The 15,865-nt window shown below is 31.6% G+C and overlaps 1 protein-coding gene across 1 annotated transcript; it reads left to right on the forward strand.

Moving 5' to 3' along the window:
• Positions 1-965: 965 nt before the first annotated feature.
• On the forward strand, positions 966-1,823 carry LOC104879596 (hypothetical protein). The gene has a single exon (XM_010653081.3). It carries the CDS (start codon positions 1,364-1,366, stop codon positions 1,721-1,723), a length of 360 nt encoding a protein of 119 aa, XP_010651383.1. The 5' UTR covers positions 966-1,363; the 3' UTR covers positions 1,724-1,823.
• The last annotated feature ends 14,042 nt before the right edge of the window (positions 1,824-15,865 follow it).

The following is a 15,865-nucleotide window of genomic DNA, read 5'->3' on the forward strand; positions in this document are numbered from 1 at the left end:
TATAATATTATACGTGTCAATAAAAAATATAAATTTGATAAGTGTATATTGATTATTAAATTATATCAAATATTATTTAATAATTATAATATGATATTTGATTATAATATATTTTGGTGGATATTTTGACACAAAATATCCGTAAACTTAAAATTGATCAAAACTTATAAAAATATAAAATAAAACTCTTAAAAATGAAATTAAAAACATAATAGACATTTTAAAGTTATTTTTTATTTAATAAATTGATGTCTATATATATATATTGTACATGTTAATAAAAAATATAAATTTGATAAGTATATATTGATTATTAAATTATATAAAATATTATTTGATGATAATATTGTGATACGTGATTATAATATATTTAATTTTAAAATATATTTAATATTAAAATTATGATATATTTTTAATATATTAATAATATTAAAAATACTAAGAATAAAATTATGATATATTTTTACTAATTAATTAAATAAAAAAAATTTATTCAATTATAAAATAGTTATAATTAATTTGATATTTAAAGTGTTTTTGTTGGGGGTTCGAATCCCGATGCACCGATATTACGGGCGATATTTTCTTGGTATGATGAGTTGGCGCATGTAGAAAGAAAAATGGTGTATCTTATAATAATTGGAAATATGATGATTGGGACTCAGCTCTCAAGCACAGAAAAATGAATGCTTTCTTCACTACCCGGCAATGATTTGGAAAGTCATAACAGGTGGATGATGATTAAACTATATGATTGCTTCAATCATCATCATCAGCATAACACATAAGGTAGAACTACCTTTTGGAAAAGAAAGGAATAAAGATGACAAGCAAAAGAAGGGTGACCCCCACGAAGCCCACGATCTTTGTGCCTAGGAAATTGTTACATGATATTTGCACAAAACCCCTCATCAAAGCAAGATATTATCTTTCACCTATGCCTTTATCACACCCTATTTACACCGGAGCTCACGAGTAATTCTAAATTTCTAGCAATGTAAAGAAAGTGGAGCTGCCATGCCAGTGCCTGCTCTTTTGATGGGGCCTTTGGGATTGTGATATCCAAAGCCTCCAAAATCTTCCTTTCTCTTCTTACAAAGCAATCGGAGGGAGCGCACCCTTCTTCGGCAGTAAAGGACAGGGGGAATATCTTTGGTTGTCTCTTTATTAAAGAAAGTTGGTCCTTTTCTCACTTCAAAAACCTTATACTACACAACCCGGTGTGATCATCCAGGGGAAATGTTCTTGATTCTTTCGTGACTTGAGCCAGGTCTCTCTTTCTCAGCACTCAAGGAACTACCCACAACTCATACTAAACCCAATTCCCCATCTTCTCCTCTTCTCAAAAAACCAAGGCTAGAAAATGTCACTCCCCCAGCAGCAGCCACCAGTTATTTACCCCAATACTGTCACCAGACAGCCTCCTTCCCACTCCAATGGATCATTTGGGACCGTCTTTATAGTCCTGGGCGTGATAGTTGTTATATCTGCTATCGCTTGCGTTCTTGGAAGGCTCTGCAATCGGCGCCGCCACCACCATCCAAATCCTAAACAAAACTCTGCTTTTCGCCCCAAAGAACCAGACTTAGAGTTTGGTTTTGACAAGGGAAGGCCAACTGCCAAGCCGGCAGGCAACGGAGGACCCAAACACAATGGACACAGACCATTTGAAAATGGCGAAATCAGAGCCGAAAACAAGCCCACGGAATCTACTGCTGCATGATGATGGTGCAGAATTCGTAGGAGCGTCTTCATGTGTGTTATTTTCTGCTGGCTGTTGTTGTTTAATTACTTCTATAAAAGTCGTTCTGGTTTTTATTTCATCCTTTTTGTCTCGTGCTCTTTCCTTGTTGCTAATTTGAACTGGACCTTGAAATATGTAATTAAACACAGTATAATCGTGACATACGATATGGCCTCTATTTCATCTCAGAAATGCCAAGGGTGAATTGGGAACAAGGTTTAAGAAGCCTCAATAATTTGTACACGGTGGTCTTGGCTTGACCTTGCGAACTGTGGTTGTGCCCGGTCATTAAGACGCCCTTGGACAAGTTTTGACGGCAAAGATGATGTTGGATGAATGCGATTATTTTGCTCCACTATTTTAACCTCTCAAGTTAAATTGTCTAGCTAACATATCCGTTTTGATCTGCCATCAATTCCTGGAATTGAGGGAACTTCCATAACCTTACCTATTAGCCAACTTAATCATTACAGGAGCCTGTGTCACATCAAGATATCTGTATCCTTCAATAGACGGCCCAGGAAGATGAAAAAGTGGTAATGTTGTGAACCCTTTTCCCATGGTGATCACAATAATGGGAAATCGCCTATAAATAGGATAAGAGAGAAGAAAGAGAGGGAGAGAGACCTGGGCCCAACTATAGTAGCATACTGGGAAATTATTCTCGAGAAGAGCTAGGCTCACTTAAGGTAATAATAATTGGCACTATTTGTAGACAGAAGACAACAAAAATGTCACTTTTCTCTGTCATTTCTTTTTCTTTATATTGCTTGCAGGAGGATCATTTGCATAGAGAGAAAAAATAAGATCGAGAAATTATATCTCATTGATAATTAATGAATGCTTATATATAAATAAGCTTTAAGGAGATAAATTTTGATTAACTAAAATTAAAAGAACAAGTCTAGCTATCTTCTACTCTATATTCTATAATTTTATTCTAATTCAATCTTTTCTCTAATTTAAATATTAGTTCATCTTCTATAGTTCTATTATAATTCAATCTTTGTTTTCTATTCTAAGTTAAATTAATAATAGATAAATACTAATATTAAAATTAAGAATAAAAATAAACTTTTACTAATGTTACATGCCCTTTAAGCTTAGATGAAGGCCTGATAGGCTAAGCATAGTTGACAATTGAGATGTTGCTTAATTATAGGTAGACTTTAACATTTCTGAGAGAAAATGAGTCATTGCATGTTATGACCATCGACAACACATCAAAATGGACATGATCTCAATACAATCGCTTGATCCTTAGTCGTCGTGGGTGTGTGCCCAAATCTACTTCTCTTTCCCAAGATGCCACACATAGCTATTAAAAGGCAGTCTTGTCTATTCAATGTGACTATTGAAATTCTTGGGACAGTTATGCTTAAAGGTTATTTAGGGCTGAAAATTATTCTTTGATATGAAAAGTAAGACAAATTTGTCCTTATCACTTGCCACGTCAAAGAACACATCACCGGTTGAGCGTGTATAAGTTGAGGAAAGGTTCTCCTAAAATTGCTAACCAAACACGCCTTAACCTCGTATTAAAGCCATACAGAACATAAATGTCTTACATTTTAGAAACCCTAATCATTTATTCATTCATCATTTTGGGTTTATCATCCAACAAAATTGTAGCAGAAACTGATGAAAGAGGAGAGGCGCGTTGGGCTGAACATAGGCTTGTTATGGAGGCATAATGGGTTTCTATGTTGTTAAGCACTGAACGTATGAAATCTTTGTTGGTTGTTTTTTTGTTATGCCATTAAGGCATGTTTGGTTGTCGAGAAAAATCAAACAAACACTTTTCTTTGTACGAAATATTTTTTGCACACATTGATTCTACTTACACATATTCTTCTTTCCGGATTTTCAAGAGTGTTGGTATGGTTTGAGTAAGGGGTTATACCCATATTTGGTTGACATATGGTTTTGTTTCCCTAGATTTTTTAAATTAGAGGTAGTAGTGTATTTGTTTTCTTTCGTTTCATGTTTTCGTTTAAATTCAATTAGAGAGTTAAATTTTTTATGGTTTTCTTTGGGGTCAAGTGGGGGAAATCTTGACTAGAAAATATTCTGCATTCCATGCACTCTCAAATTGAAATAGTAAATAAATTCACATAATATTTTTCAACTTGTAGGTTGTCCTTCACATGGTTTTTTTTTTTTTGTTTTTTTTTTTTTTTGGTGCTTTATGGTCTTCTGTTAGGCATTTTGTAAGTTTTTTTTTTCTTTTTTGCTTTGTTGTGAATTTATTCCAAATAAAGAAATATATTGCTAGTCATTTTGTTTGAAATTTATTCCATTTTATAGGTTTGGAAGAGAAAAGTTGAAGAGTATTTAGCACACTTTGGAACACCTTCTACAATAATGAAATTTTTGTAAGAATAGTTGGTTTTCTTAGGTTCAAATTCGTAGAACTTTTTTTGGGAGTTCCCCAACATCTTTCTTGATTCTATGACAATTATCTATTTTGTTTCAATGCAAAGTAATTTTGGATCCTAAATTAATAAATTTTTATGTACATTGTTTAACTATTAAGTTGTAACTACCTAGTTTACATATACTTGTATGTTAGAAAGAGGGTTGGAGTCTTGCAAGTTATAAAAGGTGGCATCCAAGAATTAGGCAAGGAGCAAGGATGATGAGCTTCTTAAGACAAACAAAAATCATAACTAGGAATGATGTTGCAAAAGTTTGCATTCAATTAATTGTTTACTTGGGGTTATGCATGTTCATATATGAATTTTTCCTATCTTAATTCTTACTTGTGCTTCTCAGCTTACCATCAATCATACATAATGTTAGAATTACATGTTTTCTAACCAAGCACTCCAGTTTGAGGAAGCTAAATTTAAGGAATAGTTGGAGTTCAGCTCGTACCAAATGTAGCTTGATGATATGATGCTTGTTTTATTGATATTAATGTTAAAAGCACAGGTTTTTGTGAAAGTTAGACACTCCTTATACATTGTAATAACTTAGTACATGTGTTATAGATTTTGTATGTGTTTATCTTGTTAAGATTCATGTATTTATTGTCATGGATCAAAATTAGAGTTGAACTTCAAATTTGCAATCATAGTTGAATTAATATTGTGGCAATGACTTTGTTACATTTGAGGAGGCCAGATGATTAATTAATTGCTTGTTTGGCATGTCAGTATGATTACAACCATAATTTTCTTATTGTAATTCTCTATTGTCAAGTCTGCAAATTCCTTCCATGTATACTCAAGAGACAAGGTTGCAACTTTTGCTTAGTGTGAGGTTACCCAACCCCATTATCATTTAAATTTAGATTTTCCTAGAATCTTCAACTATTCCTTATTTTTTATAATACTCTTATTGGCTTTACTTCTTTCAATATAGGGAAACTTGTGTTTTGATAGGGCCATTTGGGAAATATATGGTTTTCAAAACCCAACGTTATGAAATCTGAAAACCAGCTCTTAATGTGGAAAGTTATATATTTTTCATGCACTCTAAGCTAGCTGCATATTTTGTGCCGAGATTGCCCCTCGGGTCTAGTGATTTTCCAAAATTATCCTTTTTGTTCCTTTCTTTTTTCCCTCTCGTATCCACCATCCACCTCTCTCTCTCTTCCCAGTGAAACCGATTGACACTTTGCCGACGTCATCACCAGCCACCACTACTATCTTCTCTCTACTTTTTCACACTTTACACAAATCTCCACCACTCTTCACCTACTCTCTATCTGTCTCCAATATTCAAAGCCCACATGGAATCCAGTTGTTTTTGGGTACTTAAACAATGTTGAATGCCACCCAAAACCATTCAGGGGTTTGCGTTTCTTCTAGGATTTCTTGATTTTGTTTTTTCAGGTTTTTTCAACTATGGTATTTTCTGGGTTTGGTTGTAGCTGTGTTTTTGTGGGGGGAAATGTGACTTATACTGATGATGGTGGCTGCCATTTCTGAAGCAGCTTCGACCAACCCACCAAACCCTAAGGCCTACTCTCACACCCACGATACCCATATTCGGAATCTAACTAGACCTCCACTTTTGCCTTCTGAGAAGGACAATGGCCTCGTTCCTAAACAACCCAAATCGAGACAGGTCTTTTCTAGATACATGTCCCCATCTTCCTCCAACTTCACTTCTGTGCCCAAGCGCTGCTCTTCACCGCTTATTAGCTGCTCCACGAATTCCACCGCCTCATCAACGCCATTGCCAGTGGCGATGGCGATGTCAACCACTACCAGCGACCCACTACTCTTGCTGTCTCTCATCAGCAGCAAAATCGGGCGGCACTTTGTCGGCTTCATCACTGGTCGTCGCTCACAGCTCTCTCCGATCGGCAACCTCCCTTTTCTCCCTTTCTCTTCCCTCTTTCTCTCTCTTGGTGATGTTGAAAGGGAAGGAAAAGAGAGAAAGAGGGAAGGGAAAGAGAGAGAGAGGGAGATAGTCGACCGGAGAGAGAGAGGGAGATAGTCGACCGGAGAGAGGTGTGAGTGGCAACGGGTGATGACACCGGCAAAGTGCCAGCCGGTTTCACTAGGGAGGAAATGAGAGGTGGATGGTGGGTATGGGAGGAAAAAAAAAGAACAAAAAGGATAATTTTGGAAAATCACTAGACCCGGGGACAATCTCGACACAAAATATGCAGCTGACTCAGAGTGTATGAAAAATATATAACTTTCCACATTAAAAGCTGATTTTCAGATTTCAAATGTTGGGTTCCGAAAACCATATATTTCTCAAATGGTCCCATCAAAACACAAGTTTCCCTTCAATATATGTGTGGGATGCCTTCTGTATGAATGTTGTAGGATTTAAACCAAAAAATAATTATTTCCTAATTTACTTTGCTTTCTCAAGCTTTTTTCCATGGTATAGGAGTGAACACTAAGTGTTTGCTTCTTTTCAATAGTATATTACAACTTTTCTTGCTTTTATGCAACCCAAGTGATTTAATCACTATGTTTGTAGCTTTAAAATGATTTGATTTGTGCTCTGTCACATTATTTTGTTAAGAATAGCTCTCTCATATGTTGATGAATTTAAGTAAAGTCAACATTTTTTTTATCTTTCTCCACTTTTTTTCCCTCTTTAGAATAGGGACTTGTTTAGATAATAGGATTATGTCTCTAAGTATGATCACCCTCTTTATATTCCTAGCTTCGTGTGTAATTTATGAAGGAAGCATTAGTTTACCAATCAAAGAATATGATATGTTTGTTAGGTATTTTTTATTATTTTATTGTAGATGTTGTAAGTAATAATTGAAAATATGAAAAACATTTTTTAAGTTTTTATATTGTACATAATGATCCAATATTTTTAGGGAGAATAAGTTGACAAAGTTATTTTCCATATATGAATTACACAATTTCTCTCAACTGAAATCTTGCATTAATACTAATAGGGAATTACCATGATTGTATGAAGGTTTTACATAAGGTGTACAAGGTATTTACCCTAATTGTACAAGTCCATTTGCCTCACTATACAAAAGGTGTACAATGTTATCCTTTGTGAAGCAATTTGAGGCTCTTTACTGATTACTACTCAAAAAGTGTTATTTCATAGCTTGTAATTAACTCTTTTAAACACTTTTGAGTAGTAGTTATTGCCTTTTAACCCAATTAACATATTAAGGACCTTTGCAATCAATTCTAATCAAATTGTGTTAAGTTTTGGTGTTTTGATAGCTTTTTGATCACCAAAGCAATCCGAGATTGAGGAGAGTTATTTGGAATCCATGACAAAGCAATGGAAAGCTCAGAAACATGAAGAACCGAAGCTTTGAAGTCCTTTGCTATAAGCAAATCTGGAATGCAAGGAGGGGAGAAATATGCCATGAAGCATTCTTGATGACAGTCATGTCAGCCACTTTTGGAGCACTTCCCGAAGTCCATTTTCTCCATGCTATATACCATTTCAAAGCCCAGGAAGTCAAAAATCCAATGCTTCAAACGGTGTACAATTTGGAGTTGAAACGAAGAAGTTACAGCCACTGCAAGTCAATCACTCTAAGCTGAAGAAAGCATTTTGCAAAAGTGTTGCGAAATCACCCTTTTGTTGCGAAGTGATTTTGCAGCCTTTTTGTACAGTGTGGTGGATTTCCTCCTGAAGTTGCCCGATATATGCGACAAGTTGGAAGCTGAGAATCTCAAGATGAAAGCCAACTTCGCAGCCCTGCGAGAATAACTTTTTGCTGCGAAGTGATTTCACAGCCCTTTTTGTGCGTCTGCAAAATCTCGCAGACCTCGTTTTCACCTGCGAAATGGTCCTTAGTGCTTCCCGATATTTGCGACCGACACTTTGAGATATTTTTCTTCAGATTTTTGTGTCTAAATTTCCATTTTCTCCTTGTATTCAACCACTCATGTAATTCCTTAGCTAGGAAGTATCCAAGGAAGGGTAAATTACCTTCCTATATAAACTCTCTTGTAAACACTAAAAAAGATGACTCTTGGGGGACTCTCGGAGGAGCTTGTTCCAGGAGATCCATCATATAGAAGTATGTAATAGAGATATATAGATATATCATATATAGAATCAACGAACAGAGCACTTGCTCTGTTTTTCATATATATTCTTGTTTTCTCGTTAGTTTTCTTTCTAGCCAATCATTCTTTGAGGATTTTTCCTCAGAGGATGAGAGGCTAGGCTCTTCGTCTCTTGGAGCTAAGGTAACCGGGTAAGTTTTTGAATGCATAAATTGGAAGTTTTGTTGTTTTAGTTTTTAATGAAGAGAAAGTGTGACCCGTTAATGATTTTTATCTTTTTAGTTAACTTAAAATGCCTTTAAATCACCTGGGCCAACACTTGGTAAGGCAAGTGATCTCCAACCATAGAGATGCACTAGTTTACCCCTTGCGAGCCTCTAGGAGGTGACTTGTAGGTAGGATTTTCTAGAATAGCCAACACTTGGTAAGCTTTTGGACTCCAAGGAGACATCCATTAGTTATCTCTTGCGAGCTTTTGACGGGTAATCCAAGGTTAAAGATCACCTTGAATGGTATATGCCAGGTGAGAGGCATGAGCCATTGCAAGATGCATCAGTGAGAGAGATTTAGTGTTTGAACCCATTAATGGGAAGCATCTGTACAATACCGGTTGGAGAAGGAACTATATGTTAATTCTCTAATGCGAGGAAAAGAAACAAGTGACCGGAACTCCCTTTTTGTACAAGGAACCTGAGCCTAGTGATCTGAACTCCAAGAAACATTTTTCTTTGTAAGTAAAATCAGTTACTATTTGTGGTTAGTTTAAAACCAAACCTTTTCCAACTCAAGTTTATGTTTTCTTTTAAAGCTAACCTTGAAATGAAAAATCACCAATTCAGCTTTGAATTAATATCATTTGCAAAGTGAAAACTCATCCCAGTGAATGATCCTAGAGCCACTATGCTATAGTAGTTTTGTCTTTGCTACCCTAGTATATGGTGTAATAGGTTATAAATTTTGTTGATTACTCCCTCAATCAAGAAGCACCAGCTGGACACGAATCATTTACCGTTTGGAAAACTCTCTTACTCTTTTTTCTTAATTAGTTCTTCCATTGATAGTTTTAGGGAATTATCATGACTATACCAAAATTTTACCCCATCTATACAAGGAATGTACCCGAACTATACAATTCTAAAAGCCTCATTGTACAAGGGTTGTACAATGGTATCCCTATGAAGCAATTTGAGGGACTTTCCTCATTTAGTAACCTTGTTTCTTATTTTCCTCCATCTAAGTCTTGCACTAATACTAATAGGGAATTACCATGATTGTATGAAGGTTTTACATGAGGTGTACAAGGTATTTACCCTAATTGTACAAGTCCATTTGCCTAACTATACAAGGGGTGTACAAGATATTAACTCTAACCATACAAGTCCATTTGCGTAACTATACAAGGGGGGTACAATGGTATCCTTTGTGAAACAATTTGAGGGACTTTCCCATTTGGAAAACTCTTCTACTCATTTCCCTTAACTATGTCTTCTATTGATAGTTTTAGGGAATTACTATGATTCTACCAAAATTTTACCTCATCTATACATGGAATGTACCAAATCTGTATAATTCCAAATTCCTCACTGCAACAGGGCTACACAATGCTATTTTTTAAAAAGCAATTTGATAGACTTTTCCCCTTCAACAACTATGTTTCTCATTTCCCTCAACTTAAGTCTTGCATTGATATTAATAGAGAATTACCATTAGTATACCAAGGTTTTACAGGAAGTGTACAAGCTTTTTTACTTTAACTATACAAGTCCATTTGTTTGATTGTACAAGAGGTGTACCATGTTATCTGTTACGAAGCAATTTAAGGGACTTTTCCCTTTAAACGACACTTTTGCTCTTATCCTCAATGGATATCTTTAACTATCAGCTTTAAGTAATTACCATAATTGTACTAAGGTTTATCCATTTCATGATTTAAAAATCTTCTCCCATCATAATAATAAGTGTCCCAATGAACAAGAAGTCACTCACATTGATTGTGAAGTTAATATAATCTTTGTTAAATGTGAAGTAACAACAACAAACCTTAAAGCAAAATTATATCTTTTCATGCCATTAGGAAACTAGAGGAAGTTTTATAGCAACTCATACAAGCAGCCAAATCCATTGGAGAGACCAAGCTTGAAGCAAAATTTGAAGAGGTTGTTTCCATGGTCAAGATGGACTGTTTTTGCAACATCCTATACTTGTAATTCTGCACTAGTAATTCTGCTAAGAGCCTAAGGAGATTCATTTTTTTTTACACTATTAAAGGATTCAATAAAAGGAGAATATCTCTATTTTTAAAGCAATAGGAAACCAATATGCAAGTATATGTATATGTGAAATAAGAGACTCGTTTGGGGTTGAGCAAAGTTTTGACACGTATTGACATATGCTCCTTTTTTCAATTCATTATTGTAGTAGGAATGACACAAATTGTTGAAAATACTCCAATTTTTAGGTCATCCCACCTTGAAAACATAATCGGGACAGGGATGACATTTTTAGTTTTTTGGTAAATGGGAATGGGGTACATCAACCCGTCGCACCCAAGTTTGGGATGGGGATGAGAAATAAATTATATAACTGGGACGAGAATAGGGTAAGGGTGTCACGTCTGGACCCCATTACCATCCCTATGCTCTAGTATGCTAAGTCATATTACTTAAAAAGTGATAAATTTTTTAAATGATTTTACCATTTTTTTAAAGTAAATATAATAATGAATATATTATTATACTTTTTTTTTTGCATCTATTATGATTAAGGGAATTTAAAATTAAAATAACTCATTTCTTTCACACTCTGGTATTATTTAAAAAAGTGATAAGTCTTTTAAATGATTTTACCATTTTTAAAGCCAATATAATAATTAATATAATATTATAGTTTTTTTTAGCTTCTATTACCATTAAAGGAATTTAAAATTAAAATAACTCATTTCCTTCATGCATTGGTACACTAAGACGGAGTTCTTCCCATGTCCCCTTCACAAATTGACTGCTCTATGGGGCTAGAATTTTGGTGCTTTTGCAAAGATTTGGCAACTTATTTTCTAATAATAATGGCATTATGTGGGAATTGCTTTATAGGGAATTTCTCATCTTAAAATGAACCATATTTTCCTTTAGTCTAAACCTTTTCATTCCAAATACAATATAAATAAAAAATAAATAAATTAAAATTAGAGTACAGAGAAATAAAATTAAAATAAAATATTTATATCAAAATAATATAGGTTGGTATATCAGAAAATTTAATCTACTTAGCTTGGAATCATTTCTCAAGTTCAAGGGTTTCATTTTCATATATTCAGATTTTATGGCCACATTTATGGCGCCATTATGTCTTTTTGTAAATAGCAAATGAAATGAAACCAAATATTAAACTATGGTAAATAGTTGAACTCTAACAAAAAAAAAAAGTAATAAAAAAAAAATCACAAACTTTTTGCTCTCATTTTCACTCCACTTTTCTCAATAACCAAACAAAGGACTGAAATTAGAGATTTTACCTAGTTTGCTACCATCTCATATATAATTCTCATGCACCCCCCAATGAACCAAAGCTCCCAAAAGCATAGTTTTGTGATAGAGTATAGGGATGCCAATTAGATTTTGAGTAGATTTAGAGTTTGAAAACTCGAGGGATTTTAGGTAATCCAGTAGGGATTTGGGACTTTCATAGATTTTAAGGATGTCGATTCAATTTTGAGAAGATTTGAAGCTTGAAAGATTTTAGGACACCTGACAAGAAATGGACTATGAGAGATTTTAGGGTTTTTAAAGTCACATTTACTAATGTGACGTAAGGACTCCACCTCATTTTTAAATGACAAAGCTCTTAAGGGTATTTTTGTTGTTTACAACTGATAAATTACTCTCATATATTCTAGAGCAATTTCATAAGTTTCTCTAACTTTCTACACTAATTATCTAAATTATAACCTTTTTACACTAATTTTCAGCCCCAATAGCCCCTTAAGCATAATTATCCCAATTTTGGGACAACCCTTAATAACATATTGCTAATTCTAGATTTGTTGAGTCATAGAAGTCCACTTGGAAGACGGTTGTCCCCAATTCATTGTTCATACCATCTCATTTTTTGGTGTTGCAATTTGAATGCATTGGTCAAGTTAATGAGTAATATGAGGTAATCGAAACTTAACTCAAATTAAAAAATAATTAAGACAATCCCAATTCAATCTCATCTTTAACCTAAGGCACTCAACACAAGCATAACCCAACCTCATTTATCTAAACTTAGGTTAAGTTCGGATTGGATAGGTTACCTTCGAGTTGATCGGGAGATTCAAAATCCATCAATAATGTTCTTTTTCAAACTTTTTTCTATATATTTATACCAAAATTTAAATAGTAAATATGAAAAAAAAAATAGCAATTAAAAAGTAAACTTAAAATTTTATATTTTTTTAAAAAAATGAAAAACTATACAATATCATATAATTTGATATTATTTAAAAAAAATCTAAAAGGAAAATAAATATTATTAGATAAGATAATATACATTATAAATGTTATAAAAACATTAAATTGAGTTTAGGTTAAGTTCGGGTTGTCCAAACCTTAACATAAGTTCAACCCAAATTGAAATCAAGTTAAAAAAATTTAACCCAAGTCCAATCCAAGTATTGAAAATAATTGTCAAGTCTTGCCCAAATATTAGTTTGGTTCATATTAACTTAGGTCGAACCAATCCGTCCAAATTACACCCTCATCATTTTTATATAGGATTTTTACTAAAAACACAATTACATTAACTTCACTTCCTTTTATGTTTTATAAAATTAGTAAATAGAATATGTCATGTCATTGTCCAATCCAAGAGAATAATATAATGAAAAAATGAAATATAATAAAATTATCTTAAAATTAATAAATTTTTAATTCAATATGAAAAATGATATTCTTTTTAAAAAATAATGATAGGGAGTTTAAAACTTAATTTTTGTTTATTTATCCTTTATTTTTTTATTTTCCTTTGCTAAAATGGTTATGAGCTTAATAAAGTTTATATAAAAAAATTGCTCAATTTTTTATGATGTGATGATATTTAAAAACTAAGGGAAGTTTGTATTGCAGTTTTAACTTTTGTTCTTTTAATTTAAAATGCAGTAGAAACAATTCCAACGCACAAAACTTAATTTTCTTGTAATCAATTTCACTGATTATGATTTTTTTTTAAAATATTTTAAAATGATTATTTAGTTATTTTCCAATTCAAAATGGAGAACAAAATTCAAAAGAAATCATTAAATTATAACTTGATTTGAATAAAGATATTTTGTTCATTAAAAGAAGAATACCATAGCATAAAAAAATCATAAAACAAAATTTGAAAGCTTTTAAAACTTTTAGAAGCAAAATTGATACCAGTCAAAAAAAAAAAAGAAAAAAAAAGGAGAGAGATTGAATCCTATGCCAAAAAAAAAAAAAAAAAAAAGAATGTTTTAACATTAGAATATTCCATATTAGAAATTAACTACCTAATTATTAAATTACTAATTTTTATCAAGAAAAAAATTTATAATAAGATATTTTCTTTATAATAATAGAAAAATATTTACCAATACTATAAAAGATAACAATTTTAATAATAAAATTTATAATAAGATGTTTCCTTTATAATAATAGAAAAGTCTTATAGGAATTATACATTGGTGTGCTCCATAAAAATATTCTATATAAAAACTTATTACCTAACTATTATTGTAATAGAAAAAGAGTTATTTGGTATATTGATTAAAGATTTTTGGTATAAAACTATTAAAGTAATTTTTTTTTATAAATAACATAGATTAAGAAAATAAAGAAAAATACCCCTATCATTTAACAATTATAAATATTTCATATATATGTATTTCATTATTTCAATATATGTATATTATAAGTATTTCATATATATGTATATATATAAGAAATTAAAATTGTGACAATTATTTCAGATTTTTATGTTTTCTTTCCGATATGATTTCAATGTCACATCTATACATAAATGCAATTTAAGTTTTTTAAAGATATTAATTCTTATAGAAATTATAAATATGGTAGAAACCTTTAATTCAAGTTAATATCATTTTTTATATCATACAAAATTATAATAATTAAATCTATCTAAAGTTTTTTTCCATTTTTTTCATAATATGGAAAAATCATTTAGGAAAAAAATTAAAAATACGATTCCCATTTGTAAAACAAAAAAGAAAATTAGAATTTAATGCACCTTCCCATTACTTTCAAAATGCCCCTAAAATATCCCTTTTTGAGTTTGTGGAGCCATCCCACAAGTCTTTGATTAGCTTTTAAATTTTAAAATAGTTGAATATTTTAAAAATTATTATTCAAATTAACTAATTTTTGAAAACATATCAACTTGTTTTAGTTTTTAATTTAATGAAAAAATGAATGTTATTTTTAAAAATATTTCTTATTTATGTCATGAACTTCTTGAGTTACCAATAATAATTAATTCAAAAGTTCAGGCCATAAATAACAAAACGCTTAAAAGTCAGTACTCCATGTAACTTTTATTGATGAAGATAAATGTAGGATTTTTTTTTAAATATATATTTTTTTTAAATGTTATTAAATATAGTTGTTTGAAAAATAATTACAAAAAAAATTACACTTTTCATTACTTTTTTTTTTTTTTTTTGCACTAAACATACCTTTTCAAAAGACGAATTCACTTTTATACTTAACTCGTCTTTTCAAAAGATGAGTTCATTTTTTGTATTGAATTCATTTTTTGAAAAGATGAGTTCACATTTTTTACATTAAAACTTATGTTTTTAAAAGACGAATTCACTTTTACATTGAACTCGTCATTTCAAAGACGAATCCTATTTAAAATTTAAAATTACTGTAATTTTAGAAATATTTTTTATATTAGAAATATTTTTTATATTAGGGTTTATTAAATATATTTGTTAAAAATACACTACTCCTACAACAAACCCGATAAATGTATATATAAATATAGGCTCATCACTTCTATATCATATCAGTAACTAAAGTCTAAACTTTTAGACAATAAATTCATCAATATTATTTTCATTGGGTAATAGTGAAATATAAAGTCAAGATAATTTTCAAATAATTAACCTCTTATATCTATCTTTCTATCTATCTATCTGTTTGTCTTATTAGATTTTATAATTAAAATAAAAGCATGGTAGAGAATTTTAATTTAAATTAATATTAATTAATGGTTTTATATATATCTCAACATTGGCATGGCTGAAGGTTACTTTGTCAAAAATTGAAAAACAAATAATGTGGGTTGAAAGATTTGGCATGGTATTAAATGCTTGGTACCTGGAGTGAGTAACATATCCATATTTAGATTGATTACGATATTAAAGTGCTCTTATCTTTCTACAAGACCAATTCAGACTCCGTAGAGCCTATTTGTAAGAGGAGGAATATCTCATTGGCTATTTTCCATGAATTATGAAATGAAAAAAAAAATAGGGATGGGACATTCTCAAATTAAATTACATAAAAATACTAATTTGTGTTTGAAAATTCATAGTTCTTGAGAATAAAGACGGCAACGACAACAAGGTAGAAAAGTGAACAAATAAAAAGCGGAACAAAGCCATAAAGATACTAGAACATAGCCAAACAAT

Source organism: Vitis vinifera, chromosome 1, assembly GCF_030704535.1.
Source record: "Vitis vinifera cultivar Pinot Noir 40024 chromosome 1, ASM3070453v1".
Classification (NCBI taxonomy): domain Eukaryota; kingdom Viridiplantae; phylum Streptophyta; class Magnoliopsida; order Vitales; family Vitaceae; genus Vitis; species Vitis vinifera.

Excerpts from the sequence above, each read along its gene's own strand:
- LOC104879596 (XM_010653081.3), top strand. The coding sequence starts at position 1,364 with ATGTCACTCCCCCAGCAGCAGCCACCAGTTATTTACCCCAATACTGTC.